The sequence below is a fragment of the Bombus vancouverensis genome, chromosome 2 (assembly GCF_051014615.1).
Source record: "Bombus vancouverensis nearcticus chromosome 2, iyBomVanc1_principal, whole genome shotgun sequence".
Lineage (NCBI taxonomy): Eukaryota > Metazoa > Arthropoda > Insecta > Hymenoptera > Apidae > Bombus > Bombus vancouverensis.
This window is the reverse complement of record NC_134912.1, coordinates 15,659,279-15,672,890: the sequence shown is the minus strand read 5'-3', so window position 1 is coordinate 15,672,890 and position 13,612 is coordinate 15,659,279. Positions and strand designations below refer to the sequence as shown.

The following is a 13,612-nucleotide window of genomic DNA, read 5'->3' as shown; positions in this document are numbered from 1 at the left end:
GAGGAAAACTCGTCGATTTTCTCTTATTTGATCTTGATCTATTCAATTTAAGTTACACAATTGGATATGAAAGGAAGAAGCGTATCTCCTTCAAGAACTGTCCTTTGAGCGTTCAATTTTGAAGGGTCGTGATGAAAAATTATAGATGACGTGTTAGTAGAACCGTCTTGCTTATGTTAGTATCCTCCTTAAATAACTCAAACTCCATCCGCAGTTATAGTAACAAGCAGAAGTAAAATTCTGATCAAATTATCTCGTTTCTCACAGTTATAAAACCAGTCGATTAACTACGTTTTAAAATATGCCTGAAATTCGCAGGCAACCAGAGGTTCCAGCGCTGGTGTAATAACATCATCGTCATGCCAGAAACCGTGAATTCTAATTAAAAAGTAACATCGTTTTCATTCAAAGAGCGGACTCGCGTCTTGTCGCAACGTTGATAAATGAATCACAGGTTTCAATTAAAAATACATCGCAGAGTTTTCCCGCGACCTTATTAGGAATTTATCCCGCGACATGTTAAAAATTGACGCTGTTGATTTTAATGAAAATATTTAACGTGCAGTTTAATTATAAAAAATATCATCTTCGTACGCACGCTATTTTTACAAGTAAATTCGTTCTTCGCCGAAGTAACTCGAATAATTCGAATCGCCTACTTATTGCTGGTATTATACGAAATAGTCTGGAGACCATTGGCAGTTAGATCCAAGTTATAACATGGCCACCATTGTAGTTAAACGTGGATTAAAGGATTGTTGGATCGAGAATCGAAACAAGTTGCCTCGACTCTGCTTTACTAAAAGTTAATTAACACGTACGGAACACATGTTATCGTTTGACAGTTGGACATATATTTTATCGTTTGGCTAAGTTTCAGGGACCTTGATTTTATCGAAGTATAGTCGATCCGTATCTAATTTGGAGAAATACATAATATAAATTATAATTAAACGCAATTCGAAGCAGAGAATATTTTTAAGTATTATACTGAGGTTGGAATTAAAGTAAGAGTTGAGTAGGTTTCTCGTTTTTCTTTAATGTAATTTAGTTTCGAAAATATTTAAAAGATAAAATTACAGTTATAATTTTTCTGTTTATAAATAGAATTAGACGATACGCTTCATTACAAAAAAAAAAAAAAGGAAAAACAGAGATGTAATTACAATTACAATTTTTCTTCTTATAAATAGAGTAGTTTATATAACTTCCAAGTCGCGTGACGTTAAAAGACATTTATTAGGTAAAGTGAAATTGAATTAAGGTTAGATTCGTCTCGTTTAGATTCAATTAGGACGAATTAAATTGAATTCAGTTTTGAATTATATTTGGATAACCTTGGAACAAGTGTATGTTAAATTCCTTTCGGTTAAGGTAGGTTACCCTAGATTAGGATGGGATTAATGCATTTACTCTTAAACTAAAATACGTCTGTACCGGTGTCAGGATTAAAATTGCAGATGAATTTCAATCAACGTTAAAACGATTTCGTTTGCTGTCCAGTTTACCGTGCGTGTGTAACCTACATTAAACCACGAGTTTGATTTTTCCGTTTAAGGTAGGAAGCATCGTGAAATTTCCGGGGCTGCCGGATGGAAACTTGCTAATTACGAGACATCCGAGCGGACAGAAGAAGAGGCGGCCACAAGTGCATCGCCTCTTCTCGTGAGTGCACATTTCGAAACAAGCTCGCTCGGCTCTAGCGATTGTCGGAAAACCGTGTGCGAGTTTACCTTCCTGCACTTCACTTTCGGTTGACTATTTAGTCTACTTCCGAGTGAAACATTTTTCCGTGAACATCAGCTATAGTTTCTCTTTTTCCTTCTTTTTTTTTCAAGAAAAGTTTATTCGACGTGTTCAAATAAGTATCAGATAACGAAGTATACAGGGTGGTTGGTAACTGGTGGTACAAGCGGAAAGGGAGTGATTCTACGCGAAAAAAGAAGTCGAAAATATAGAATAAAAATTTTTTTTTAATTTTTCCATCGAGACAACGATCTACAATGAGATTCGTTATAACGAGACGTGATAAAGTGCACGCGTACCCACCGAAAATTCAAAGTCGATTTTCTAGAAGACAAAGCCTCAAACGAAAAATTTTTATTCTATATTTTCGACTTCTTTTTTCGCGTAGAATCACCCCCTTTCCGTTTGTACCACCAGTTACCAACCACCCTGTATATTAGTAGACGACGATTGTACGTAATTTCGAATATTAAATTGTGATTCTTGTTGCAAACAATTTAATAAAGTAACATGTTATAGGAATATACGCTACTCCGCTACGGTGGATCTTTACTTTCAAAGACGTTTTATCGTAACGATATAATAAAATTAACCTTGGCTGTGGATTTCGAGAGCCACCACATTATACGTACAATACTTTGTTATCGATCTTTTCCCACTTGATATCCTCATTACGCGTAACTATCAAGGAGAGAATCGACGCGAATGCGGTGCCGTTGTAGGAACATATTGCCGGCAGTATTAGCGATACCAGGCTAATGAGCTTGAATGTGTTCCAAAATTCGCCGCGGGAGCTGACGATGTATGCAAGAGGATGGGTAGCAGGAGAAACGCCGGGGAAAATCACGGCAAAGAGCGACCTTTCGAACAAAGTGCATTTAGGCCAACATAATATTGTCCTTCATCCCGGGAATGAAATTGCTTTTTTCAGTTACACGCTGCCCTTTAATTTGTTTTCCACCGACGTACCGGTATAGTACGTTCTTCCGATTCCACGAATATATCGATTGCGACAGGACTCTTTCGTTTCATATCGATTACCTTCGACCGTTTCTTTTTGTAACGAATTACTCGACACTTAGATCATAGTTTGAACACAAATAACAACGGTACCAGAATATGTACGAATTATTAGTTTATAAAAATATTTGTATCGCTGTGGAAATCTATGTGGAAAAAATACAGCGGCCAAAACAATGCATGGAGCGCATTATGCCAAGCAGATTTTCAAGCGGCTCGCGGTAATAATTCATTCAGAATCGAGGTTATAGAAATCAAAAGAGATCGTCCAGGGAATAGTTTGTGGCCAGCTTCCGTTTTGCCTTTCTTCGCGCATAATAAATGCTCAAAATATAATTACGAGTTCAAAATGCGCGTTAATGAAAACCTATTCTTCGCTTGAAACCTCAGACCTGTTCTGTGAAACGTCTCGCTATTCTGCTCTCCAAGTAACTCAAACAGAGAAATAAGGTTTATTATCTCTCCTTTCTCAATTACATTTGCAAATTGTTTTATCGTGATAAAAACAATATACTATATCTATGTTGTAAATTACTACGAACGTTATCTTATTTTTTTCATCGTCTTTCGTTCCTTCGGTTATTTATTTATTTTAGTTATCATCGAATATCGAGTATCATGAGAATATTTTTTAAGATCGATTATTCCGTCGTTCGCATAAATCAGTCGTCTGATAACGTATCAATAGATGATTTAAAATGACCAGCGCTGAATAACATCGCGTGCCAGTGACTACCAGCTCGATAATTAGTCTTCATTCATACCGAAATCAATGGAATGTAATTTCAGGCAAATCACATGCCACGCGCCCTATAATCAAAGATGCAACGTGCGAAATAATACCTAATCTAAAATGTGTCGCAAACCATGCTTCACGACTCGCTTATTGCTGTTTGCACGGTAATCGATGCTTTCCAGATTAATGAAATACTACCAAACAAGAACGATTTTCGCGTCAAAATTTTGATTGTGTAGAAAGTTTGTCAGATTTATGCAGAAAAGTGAGAATATCGTATTAAATATTAATTTCCGGAAGCGAATTTTTTCCCGCGTGTTCTAAAAGTGCTGGCGGCTCGGTTCAGCGACGTTTATATTCGCTATGTTTTGCATTAAAATATTTGCTATCATAGAGATTTCGATATTTGCAAACATCAAATCGTTCCACGAACTGCAAGCTAAATAAGCTGTTTTAAGACCTCGCCAATCGTATAATATATCTATGACGAAGACAAACAAGGTCATAGCCATTTCTCTTGGTTCTCGCATTGCGACACGATTCTTACGATAGAAATGTAGTACTATATTGGCAACTTACGATCTCGCGTTTGTTCATCGAATATACAACAGTATTATATTAGCGATTAGCAGCTTTTACGAAAGGGACGGTGTTATAATATGGAAGATTCCTCTCCTTCGGAACAGGAAGAACACGGTACTGTTTCATATTCAAAGAAAAGTATACCAATTTAGATAATCCTTAACTGTAACTTACAAGACAACGTATTACTGCGTGGAAACTTAGTTTCACGCCAAAGACCCTAGATTACATCTCATTAAACATTAGAGCCCATATTACATTTCATTGAGCACTGTATCACCTTACTACTCATTCTTACCTTCCATTTACGATAAAACCTTGCAAGTCTATATTATCAATTCCATTTTTCTTCTACAAAAAAGGTAAAAAGAGAAAACAGAGAAAAGAAGGGGCTACGCTACCACAAAACACGAAACAAAAACGAGAAACGATTGCCTAATCGAATCACGTCTACCGAAATAACACGCGGTGAGACAAGCGCAGTGTTTCGAACGTTTGATCCCACTGGATAACAACTGGTTGCAAGTTTTGTCCTGGCGGTGTTTCTTTTTTCAGTGGTAATTAGCCGAATACGTATGCATTGACTTGAACCGGGTAATTTCGCGCGCTGGTTGACAAATACATTGTGTCTACAAATACAAACGGAACGTAACCTTCGGTAGAATGAGGATCGTAGAAAGCTAGAGGCCGTGGCGAACTTCGTTGTTCGCAGACCAGGCGGCTGTAACCCTGAGCCGAGATGAACAGAGTGCAAGATGTTTGTGCATTAATGCCTGCGGTGGGCTGCAATCGAGCACGATACACCACCTACCGAAACGGCTCGTATTTCATGCGGATGCAACGTTCATTCGCGTTCGCGTAATCTCTGCCAGCCTCGAGACCGTCTACCGCTACCTAACCCGTTTGTGCAGCGATGGCCGTTAACATTCGCTGCCTGAAATTCCGCCAACCAACGAACGTCTCCTTTCTCTGTAAATATGCAACTTTCGTTGTATAATTCAAATTTGACATTAATTAAGAATCGGAAGAGAACCCTGGCTTCGGGCCACCTTCAACCCAACAGTGTTCTGTGCGAAATAGATTTAACGCTTCTGAAATTGTTAACGTAGTATAATACGTAGTAACTCGTAATAATTGTCTTTGACCTTAATGACTTTGGTAACTGTGAGTCGAAATTGTAGAACATTCGTGTCATCCGCAGTGTTCTATATGAACATATGTAGCATATATAAGGCATAGAAATAGCTCGTACTTCTGTGGAATTATACGTGAAACGAGTAACATTTACGGTTGCATGGTGAAAATGGATTTTGCACTACTTCAATTATGGAGCTTTCAGCCATTAGCGACATTCATACAACGAACTGGGTTGTTGGTCGCATTTCCAAGTGAAATTGCTTTAAATTTTGGTCGTGAAGATTCGTATCATTTGCATCCAATTTCCATTCGATTTATCTCTGTTTAAAAGTACATGTATAAATATACAATTAAAAACTCCAAGTCAAGGAAATGATGTAAAATATAAGAAGACGAAATGCAGCATTCGTCGACAGTGAGCAATATTAACAATAATTGATTACGTTGTTCAAAATATGCAATGCTGTAAAAAGTGAATACGATATCGCATGTCTTGTCAAATAATAATCTGAAAACAAACAGAAGAAGAAAAGAAGTAATTGGTCGAACAACTTCCTCTCGCGATGAAAACGTAATCAATGAACTGCAATTGGTAATAATCTCTACATTCGTAACATATTCAATGGTAAATACCTGCTGGCTTTTGATAAACAATTCTCTTTTTGTCGTATGAAAGCACTCGACTCGCAGTTTACTGGAGCAACCGATAGTACATAAAACTACTTTGAAACAGAAAACTAGTGGGAGTCGATAAATCCGGCAAAAAGAGCGCACGATTTCTATTCCCGTATCCCTGGATGTGCGTGCAGCAAGTTAAAGTTTCTCGCGTGGCGATCTCTCGAAAACGATCCTCGACTATCGTTCTCTTCTCTCTCCCTCGAGTATTTCTCGTGCTCTAGATCCGTTCAGTTCGACGATCGGTGCGCCGATAACGCGTACTCGAAACACAGATCGAAGGAGTCATTTGTAACGAGACGTCGAATTCGCGGCTGCATCCCTCTTCCATGTACCTACTTTTCTTCGTTTGACTCTTCTGGTTCTGAAGAGGCTCGCAAAATGCGTTTTCACCGCTTTCTTTCATCGGCCAGGCCTCGGTGCTTCCACTAGAAGAATTTTTATCGCAAAAAGCACGGTTGTCCTTTACACGGTTTTTGTATAATCGTGGTGTATAATCGCGGTGAATATGACGGTGGACGATGTCATTGATTCGAAATGAGAGATTTCGCCGTTAGGTTCGACCGAACGTGCTTTTGGGCACGATGGATTGTTTGGAATTTCTTTCTCAGGTCTGTTAATTTTTACCAGTTTCGATGATCTCGTTAGATAAGATTATTCGTTATTTGAGAGAAAAGAAAACATTGTAATGTAATCACCAGCAATTTTATTAACAGTAAAATCAAATATTTGTAACGCCAACTGTGCAATTTCGCGTCATTAAATCAACAATAAGGAAAGGACTATTTATATTGACACGCCCGTCAATGAAACCAATATTTTTCATTCGTCATTTTTCACATCCCAGGACAGCGTATCATCCATCCCTTATCATATCGAAATATAATTTTCCAACCTGCACTCTCACATTTCCCCGATAACATTGAACACATTGAACACCGAATTACCATATTTTTTTCGTAATAGTGCCGAACACGAACAAAAACGATATTCAATCTACTTTTCAATTATAATGTTCCTCGGCTAAAACTATGATTCAAAATTAACGATTCGTTCCAGGACAAAATTCCTCTTACAAATCCTTCTTCTTTAATGCCACATCAAAACTCACAGGTACCATTCTGAGATCGATATTCGGCTAGATCGGTCGCGACACACGAAACCCTTACGCTAAGCAATAATATGCTTTATTACTTGGGCAATTGGTAGCAGGTTGTGCGATGGAGGGTCAAAGAGAAACTAAACGAGCGATTTCACGCTATTCGTAGAAAAGCCCGACGAAAGGAGAAGGATGCGGGAACTACAGAGGATCCGAAATTGTACCTCGAGGAGGCGGCCCTTGAAAGGCAGCTGCCAGAGCTGGACCTGAGGATGCTGGTCGATTTACCACCCGGTTTGGACTACAACGAATGGTTGGCCTCTCACACTCTCGCACTATTCGATCACATCAATCTCGTTTACGGAACGATATCCGAGTTCTGCACGATGACGGGCTGTCCCGATATGACCGGTCCTGGCTTAAGGTGCGTATCGTACGAATAATAATCGTATGTCGATCCAACAACTTAACTTACAATTTTTGCAATCTTAAGGTTTTTCATTCTGAGCAATTAAATTAAATTTTTTATCTATCGTATTAAATTACTTAAAAAAAAAAAAAATAGGCAAAGAATCGTAAAAATAAGGTAAACGCAGCGAGGAAAAATTAAGAGATACAGCGACAAAGTAGTTAAACGTTATGGCTGAACAAGCACTCCTCAATGGTCTTGAGTGGTCAATTGATTTTGGACGTGCACTATCGAGGGGATAAATAGAATGTACATTGAACGATTTTTGGATGAGTCGAAGCAGTAAGAGTCGTTGAATGTAAATAAATTGTACGAATCGATACTGCGATAAGAGATTATGTTATTTGCATTGTATTCAGTTAAAAAATCTTGTTTATGAAATGATACATTTTTAAATAATCATAGATGACGTATAATAAAACTCAGCAACACGAAATTAATTCAAGGTAGAGGTAACAGATTCTTCTTATAAATTGAAAGTTGATGCTCTACTTCATAATTTCACAACTATCATGTTCTATAAAGTTAACTAATGACACGGTTCCGGTACAATATTTTGCTAATTAAGTTCATTGAAATTTTTCCTACTATTTGATTAATACAACTAGCTTTCTCTTTTTTGTTTTATCGATGTATGCAAGACGTTCTAGTAATCACGATACATGCCGTCCAACAAATTGATCCACGCGTTAACCATCAGATTGCTCCTCCATGACTGGAGGTGTTAACCTTAATTAAAGTTTATAACGTGTGATCGTTGACAGCTTTTTTTAACTAGGCCTATGATCGATGATAGAAATAGAATCGGATATAAATAAAAAAGATAGGATGAATATCGATGTGGCAAAAAATGGAAATGAAACTAATTTGGGACATTTGTTATTATATATACACCTATAAGTTATTCTACAATATTTAAAAAAATAAAAAATTCGTAATTTTAATATTTAAAAAGTTAAACAGTTTATTCCTATGTTTATTATGAATTTTTGTTCACTGAACTGTATGTACTATTTAAAAAGATTTCGCGTTATAGCATTAATTTCCACAGTCTCTAAATAAGAAATTCACGGAACAGGTAAATTTCACCAATAAATAATGTATCATATAGTAAATATATAAATTATCTCGGATAGTAATCCTTAGTAAATTCTACATTATCCGCTTTCAAAATCTACTTCGAACGTCCACAATAAATATAACGCTTGCCCTGACCCAGAAAAGAAATAAAAGAAAGGAAGAGAAGGTAGAAAAAACGAGGAAGGATTTATTCTTTGAACAGTTTTCTACTTGTCCTCGATCTGTTTCCTTTTCCTTTATTTTTATCATTTCTACCATTTCCGCCGGGCGTTATTACGCACTCATGTAATTCGCCTTCTTATCGTTTCAGAACTTATCTGTGGTTTGATGAAAAAGGGAAGAAAACGAGAGTGGCAGCGCCACAATATATAGATTATGTTATGACTTTTACACAACGCACCGTTAGTGACGAAACTATATTTCCTACGAAATATGGTAAGTTATCTGTTTTACCTTGCCACGGCGGCGACTAAATAGTCGTGACACGCCGTTAACGTACAGTTTACGATTATTTATATCGTCGCATCTAAACACATTTTCTTCAAATTGTAAGAACGCTAACGGCGCACTAATATTCACGTAGTTCATGTTTTAGAAAATCCGATAAACTATCATTAAAAAATGAATAAACAGAGTAGAGTGTAAAGCTATATTTACAGCGACATGCAGTCAGAAGTCGAGTAGTTAAGTACATTGAGTGGTATCAAGATCTGACAGGACCCGACATGCAGACGAAGCCATAATCGTATTAATTGGTTCGTTTCCTGAATGTTTCAGCAAATGAATTTCCTAGCTCGTTCGAATCGATAGTGCGTAAGATCCTGCGGCTACTGTACCATGTGGTGGCACACATTTACCACTGCCACTTCAGAGAGGTAGCACTCTTGGGGTTGCACGCTCACCTCAATTGTGTATTTGCCCACCTCACGCTCCTTAATCAACGCTTCAACCTTATCGATCCCAAGGAAACGGAGATCTTAGGAGACTTAGAAGCTGCCCTCTTGGGTAAGCTTACCTACCGAGATCGATATTATTATGTAATACTCGGGAACGTTATATTATCATAATAGGATTACCACGGTTTAAGAAGAAACATTAGCGTTACGAATGATACGACCTACTAAAATCTCACGATATTACATAGAACAGTCACTCGATTAACCACGGGCAAAACGATAAGCCTCGAACGCGTAGCCATTTTGACACGTTGATGATGTTGTTTAATCGTAGAAAGGATATTTCTTCGATTCATTGGTGAAATTATTGGATCCTTTTAACGCTTTTATCCAATGGATAGTCTCGGTGCAGTCGTTTCTTCTACATTTATAACTTGATAAAACACTCGAATATCTTATTACGCGCGCACCTGCAAAGATATTCGACGCGTGAATTTCCATATACTTAAAATGATATAACGTTTTTTAATGCGTTTTAAATTACCATTTACTAAGAATGACCACGTAATTGCAGGTGACTCGACATCATCATCAGCGCCTTCATCACAGACCTTAGCCATCCAGGAGACTCCGACCACAACCACCTAGATCGCAATGCACAGAAAGCAAGAGGTTGCAGTTCCTGAGACTAGGTGACGATAGGCGTTTTGTTTCTTTCCTTATCCTTTCTCTTCTCTGACTTTCTCTTTTTTCTCTTTCTCTTACTATTTCTCTCCCCTCCTCTCTCTTTCTCTTTTCTATTTTGTTTTTTTTAAATAGAATATGCGAACGACAGAGTTTAAGCATTAACGACTACATACGCAGGTGGAGCGAAAGCGCAATTCTGTAAAAACCAAGTAGTACCTGTACATAGCGAAGTGTGAACAACTACATGATGTAATTAGGTTCCTCCGTTTGTTGTTTGTGAGATTGTACATAATTTATTAAACAGTAAGATATACGAAAGAGACGAAGGATGATTATTAATTATTATTGACAAAGTTAGTTGCTATAAGAGGATAATTTGTTCTGTAAAAACAAAAAAAGACAGAAAAAAAGCAAAAAATAACAAAATGAATGAAACTGATGATAATATTGTAAAGTTTAAATAATACCAAATATATACCTGGTGTTAAGGCATGTGTTATATTCGTTGAAACTCGAACAGCTGCTACCGAGCTGTTCCCGAATCTTCTACAGTTCACATCATTGTATCCTGGGACAATGCCTTCTCGAATCGATGATCCAGATAATTTATCATCATCTACGGAAGGTCAGCGAATGAAGTTTATAATTTGCTTGACGTGACCATTCATACGCACAAATTACGCTTTATATTAAGTTTCTTTTTTTATAAGCACATGTGATAAAAGGATTTAGTTACTTCTTAACCCTTTGGGATCCAACAAAATCCTTTTTTAAGTCGATACAATATCTGCTGTTTAAAGAATTTTGGAATCTCGCAAGTTCAAGAGAACGCAATGTTTTTTCCTCTTTCTAAATATTGCCTCGTAGATATTCTAAATAACAATGCCTAATAGAAAGGCCTGTACTTAGCAAACACACTTGGATCTTAATGGGTTAGATTTGTTTTACTCTATTTAATCACGGTTCAGTTTTACCTCGATTCCTTCATAATCGTTCAAATACCAAGATAATGTCAATCACCTAGATATAATAGGTCGTCTTTTTTTCACCTCTGAACCTTAAACAATGAAAAACAGATACAGTACAGGGTAGAGAGGTATACAATTAAAATAGTTTGGGAACAGAGATTCCGAAGCTACTTCCCTAAACCAACATTTGCATGGTGCTATTTTTTTACGAGTCGTACGTAAGAAGGAATTATGAGTTTTTGATACCTTATTCCCTTCTTCGTCATTGAGAATTCGCACTTTCTTCTATCCGATCATCAAGTGCAAGCAACCGAGGGAGCGGTACCCTGTTTCACCTCGACGATTCGAATCGCCGCACACACGTGTGCAATCTCCCGTAGGAACAGCCCTATCGCTTCTGCGATAGGCTCGCAAAGATCCTTGAAAGACGTTGCAATATTGTATAACAATATCAATACAGGCTGTATCAGGGCATTAAACACAATCGACAATAGTGGTTTTATAAAATAGTCCGCCAACAATTGCAAGATGCCCACAGTCAGCGGTCGGATTATACTGTAAAGTATAAATCGAACCAATTGTAGAATAAACGCTGTGATGAAAGCAGTGCCGATATGAATAGTCCCAAATATCTCGGCCCAAAAGCGAGTCGCTGCTTGGTCGGTTTTCTCGGCGCATTTCTCGGTCGCTAATATCGGCGGTGAATCCGTCGTTTGATAATATCTGTGAAGATTGTGAAGGATCTTACGTCTTAACGAACGTGTACGACTGTAAAATAGCTAACGTGATGGTCAAAGTTTTTTTAAATTTCTTAACGATGATACATATATATAAACTTTGTTTTTTGTATTTATTATTTTTTTTATATATATATTTTTAACAATAACATTTTGATTAGAATTTAAGAATCGAAAAATCTTAAGTTTTTAAGTTTAATCATCGTCATTTGGAAACTAAATGCTTGTATTTTTCTGGTTTTTGTTGTTAGACGATATAAAATCGAACGATTATGTAAGAGCAATTGCCTGCATAATAAAAATTATAAATGATAAAAAGAAATCTATTGAAATATATATGGTTGTACCTACGCAGAGTTCCCATGATCGAAGTAATAGATGTCAATTTTCTCAGTTACTTCTACTTTTTTCTTTTCCGTCTTTGGTGGTTTTGTATTGACTGATTCTGGCGCATCGTGTTTCTTTTTATTTGGTATCCCTTCTGATATTTCACAGCACATGAAGGGCTAAATGAAGTGCATTGTTATCCGCATTAAGTATACCAATTGTTTATATACTTTTTATATTTAATGTTCGTACTTAAGAATAAAAGGAAAAATAAAATAATGTTATTCTATTAATGTGTATATTGTGCTCTACCTCCGCATAATGGGGACATTTCTTTGGTGTTAATTTCACTTTGTATGATTTGTCTTTGCTTTCTAAGTATTCCTTCCTTGGCCACTTCCACTTAAAGGGACACCAAAATAGTCGTGATTTATCTGAAAAAGTCATATTTCGAGTGAAATGGAAATAGATCGAGAAAAAAAGAATCAGCAAAGCATTTAGATTGTACTAACTGAAATAAATTATATTAAACGCAATGTGTTTCAATTAATAAGGAATATATGATATTATTAATAAGATTAATATAAAACAAAAATCAAAGAAGTCACCTTGTTAGTGATAGGATAAATAATTTAAGAGGCTGATGTGATTACCATCTCTGTACTTCAAAGGTAAAGTATAAGTTCTGCTAGAAAGTAAAAAATGTGGTTAATTAATAATTGTTAAATAGAATGGGAATACTTGTATTACATCTTGTGACCGTGACATAAACATGGATTTGAAGACGGCTCTACCAAACTCTTCTCTTTCGGTGAATCTTTCTTGCACGGTTCCAGAGATGCTCCGTGGTGTACAGCTGAATGTATCTCTCGACATTTACAGTCTTTAACTTAATAAGTGCGATATTTATACCTGAATTCTAGCTGTTTAAACGATTAAATTCCTCGTGTACCTACAGTTAAGTTGTTGAAAAGGATCGTCCTCTCTATTCACAAGGTCACAAAGAGGTTCCTTAACATTGGCATTAACCGAATAAGTAGATTCTGTCTGCAGAGATGTTATGTTAGAAGATTCTGTTGCGTCCGTATATGAACAATCTTCTCCAGAAACCATGATAAACACATTTCTTGAAAAGAAATTTAATAAAACTTGAAATTAACGTAACACGAATTAAAACAAAATTAAACTGTCAAGTGACAGCAACTAGAACATTTAATTACATTCATATGTTTGTAATGCCATAATTATTTGCGATCCTTTGACTGTTGGCAATATTCAATGCTCGAGAATTTGATAAGGTCGAATTCTTTAAAAGAAAAAATTCACAGAAATATATTTCGCTAATCGAATCAAAATGTAAATAGTAAAACAATAATAGTCGATAAATTAATCATTTATATATATTTTTTATTTGTTATACAACGTATAGTAACTATAATTGAATTTCGCAATT

General features: G+C 36.5%; 2 protein-coding genes across 9 annotated transcripts in view; one reads left to right on the top strand and one right to left on the bottom strand.

The window, feature by feature from the left end:
• Positions 1-10,445, top strand: part of Mob2 (MOB kinase activator 2) — a 64,662-nt gene extending 54,217 nt beyond the window's left edge. For 6 of the 8 annotated variants that reach the window (XM_033344831.2, XM_033344830.2, XM_033344824.2 and 3 more), the window contains 4 exons: positions 7,165-7,419; positions 8,855-8,979; positions 9,322-9,549; positions 10,015-10,445. In XM_033344831.2, coding sequence (XP_033200722.1) covers positions 7,165-7,419; positions 8,855-8,979; positions 9,322-9,549; positions 10,015-10,088 — 682 coding nt within the window. In that variant the 3' untranslated portion in view covers positions 10,089-10,445. The remainder of the gene's footprint in view (positions 1-7,164; positions 7,420-8,854; positions 8,980-9,321; positions 9,550-10,014) is intronic. The other 2 variants (XM_076627712.1, XM_076627711.1) reach the window with 2 other exon arrangements.
• LOC117162843 (uncharacterized) lies at positions 10,183-13,533 on the bottom strand. Its single transcript, XM_076627713.1, has 4 exons — positions 13,380-13,533; positions 12,472-13,285; positions 12,184-12,338; positions 10,183-11,818 (listed from the first exon to the last, which is right to left on the bottom strand). The coding sequence occupies exons 2-4, from the start codon at positions 12,604-12,606 to the stop codon at positions 11,392-11,394; spliced, it is 717 nt and encodes a 238-aa protein (XP_076483828.1). The 5' UTR covers positions 12,607-13,285; positions 13,380-13,533; the 3' UTR covers positions 10,183-11,391.
• Between the last annotated feature and the right edge of the window lie 79 nt (positions 13,534-13,612).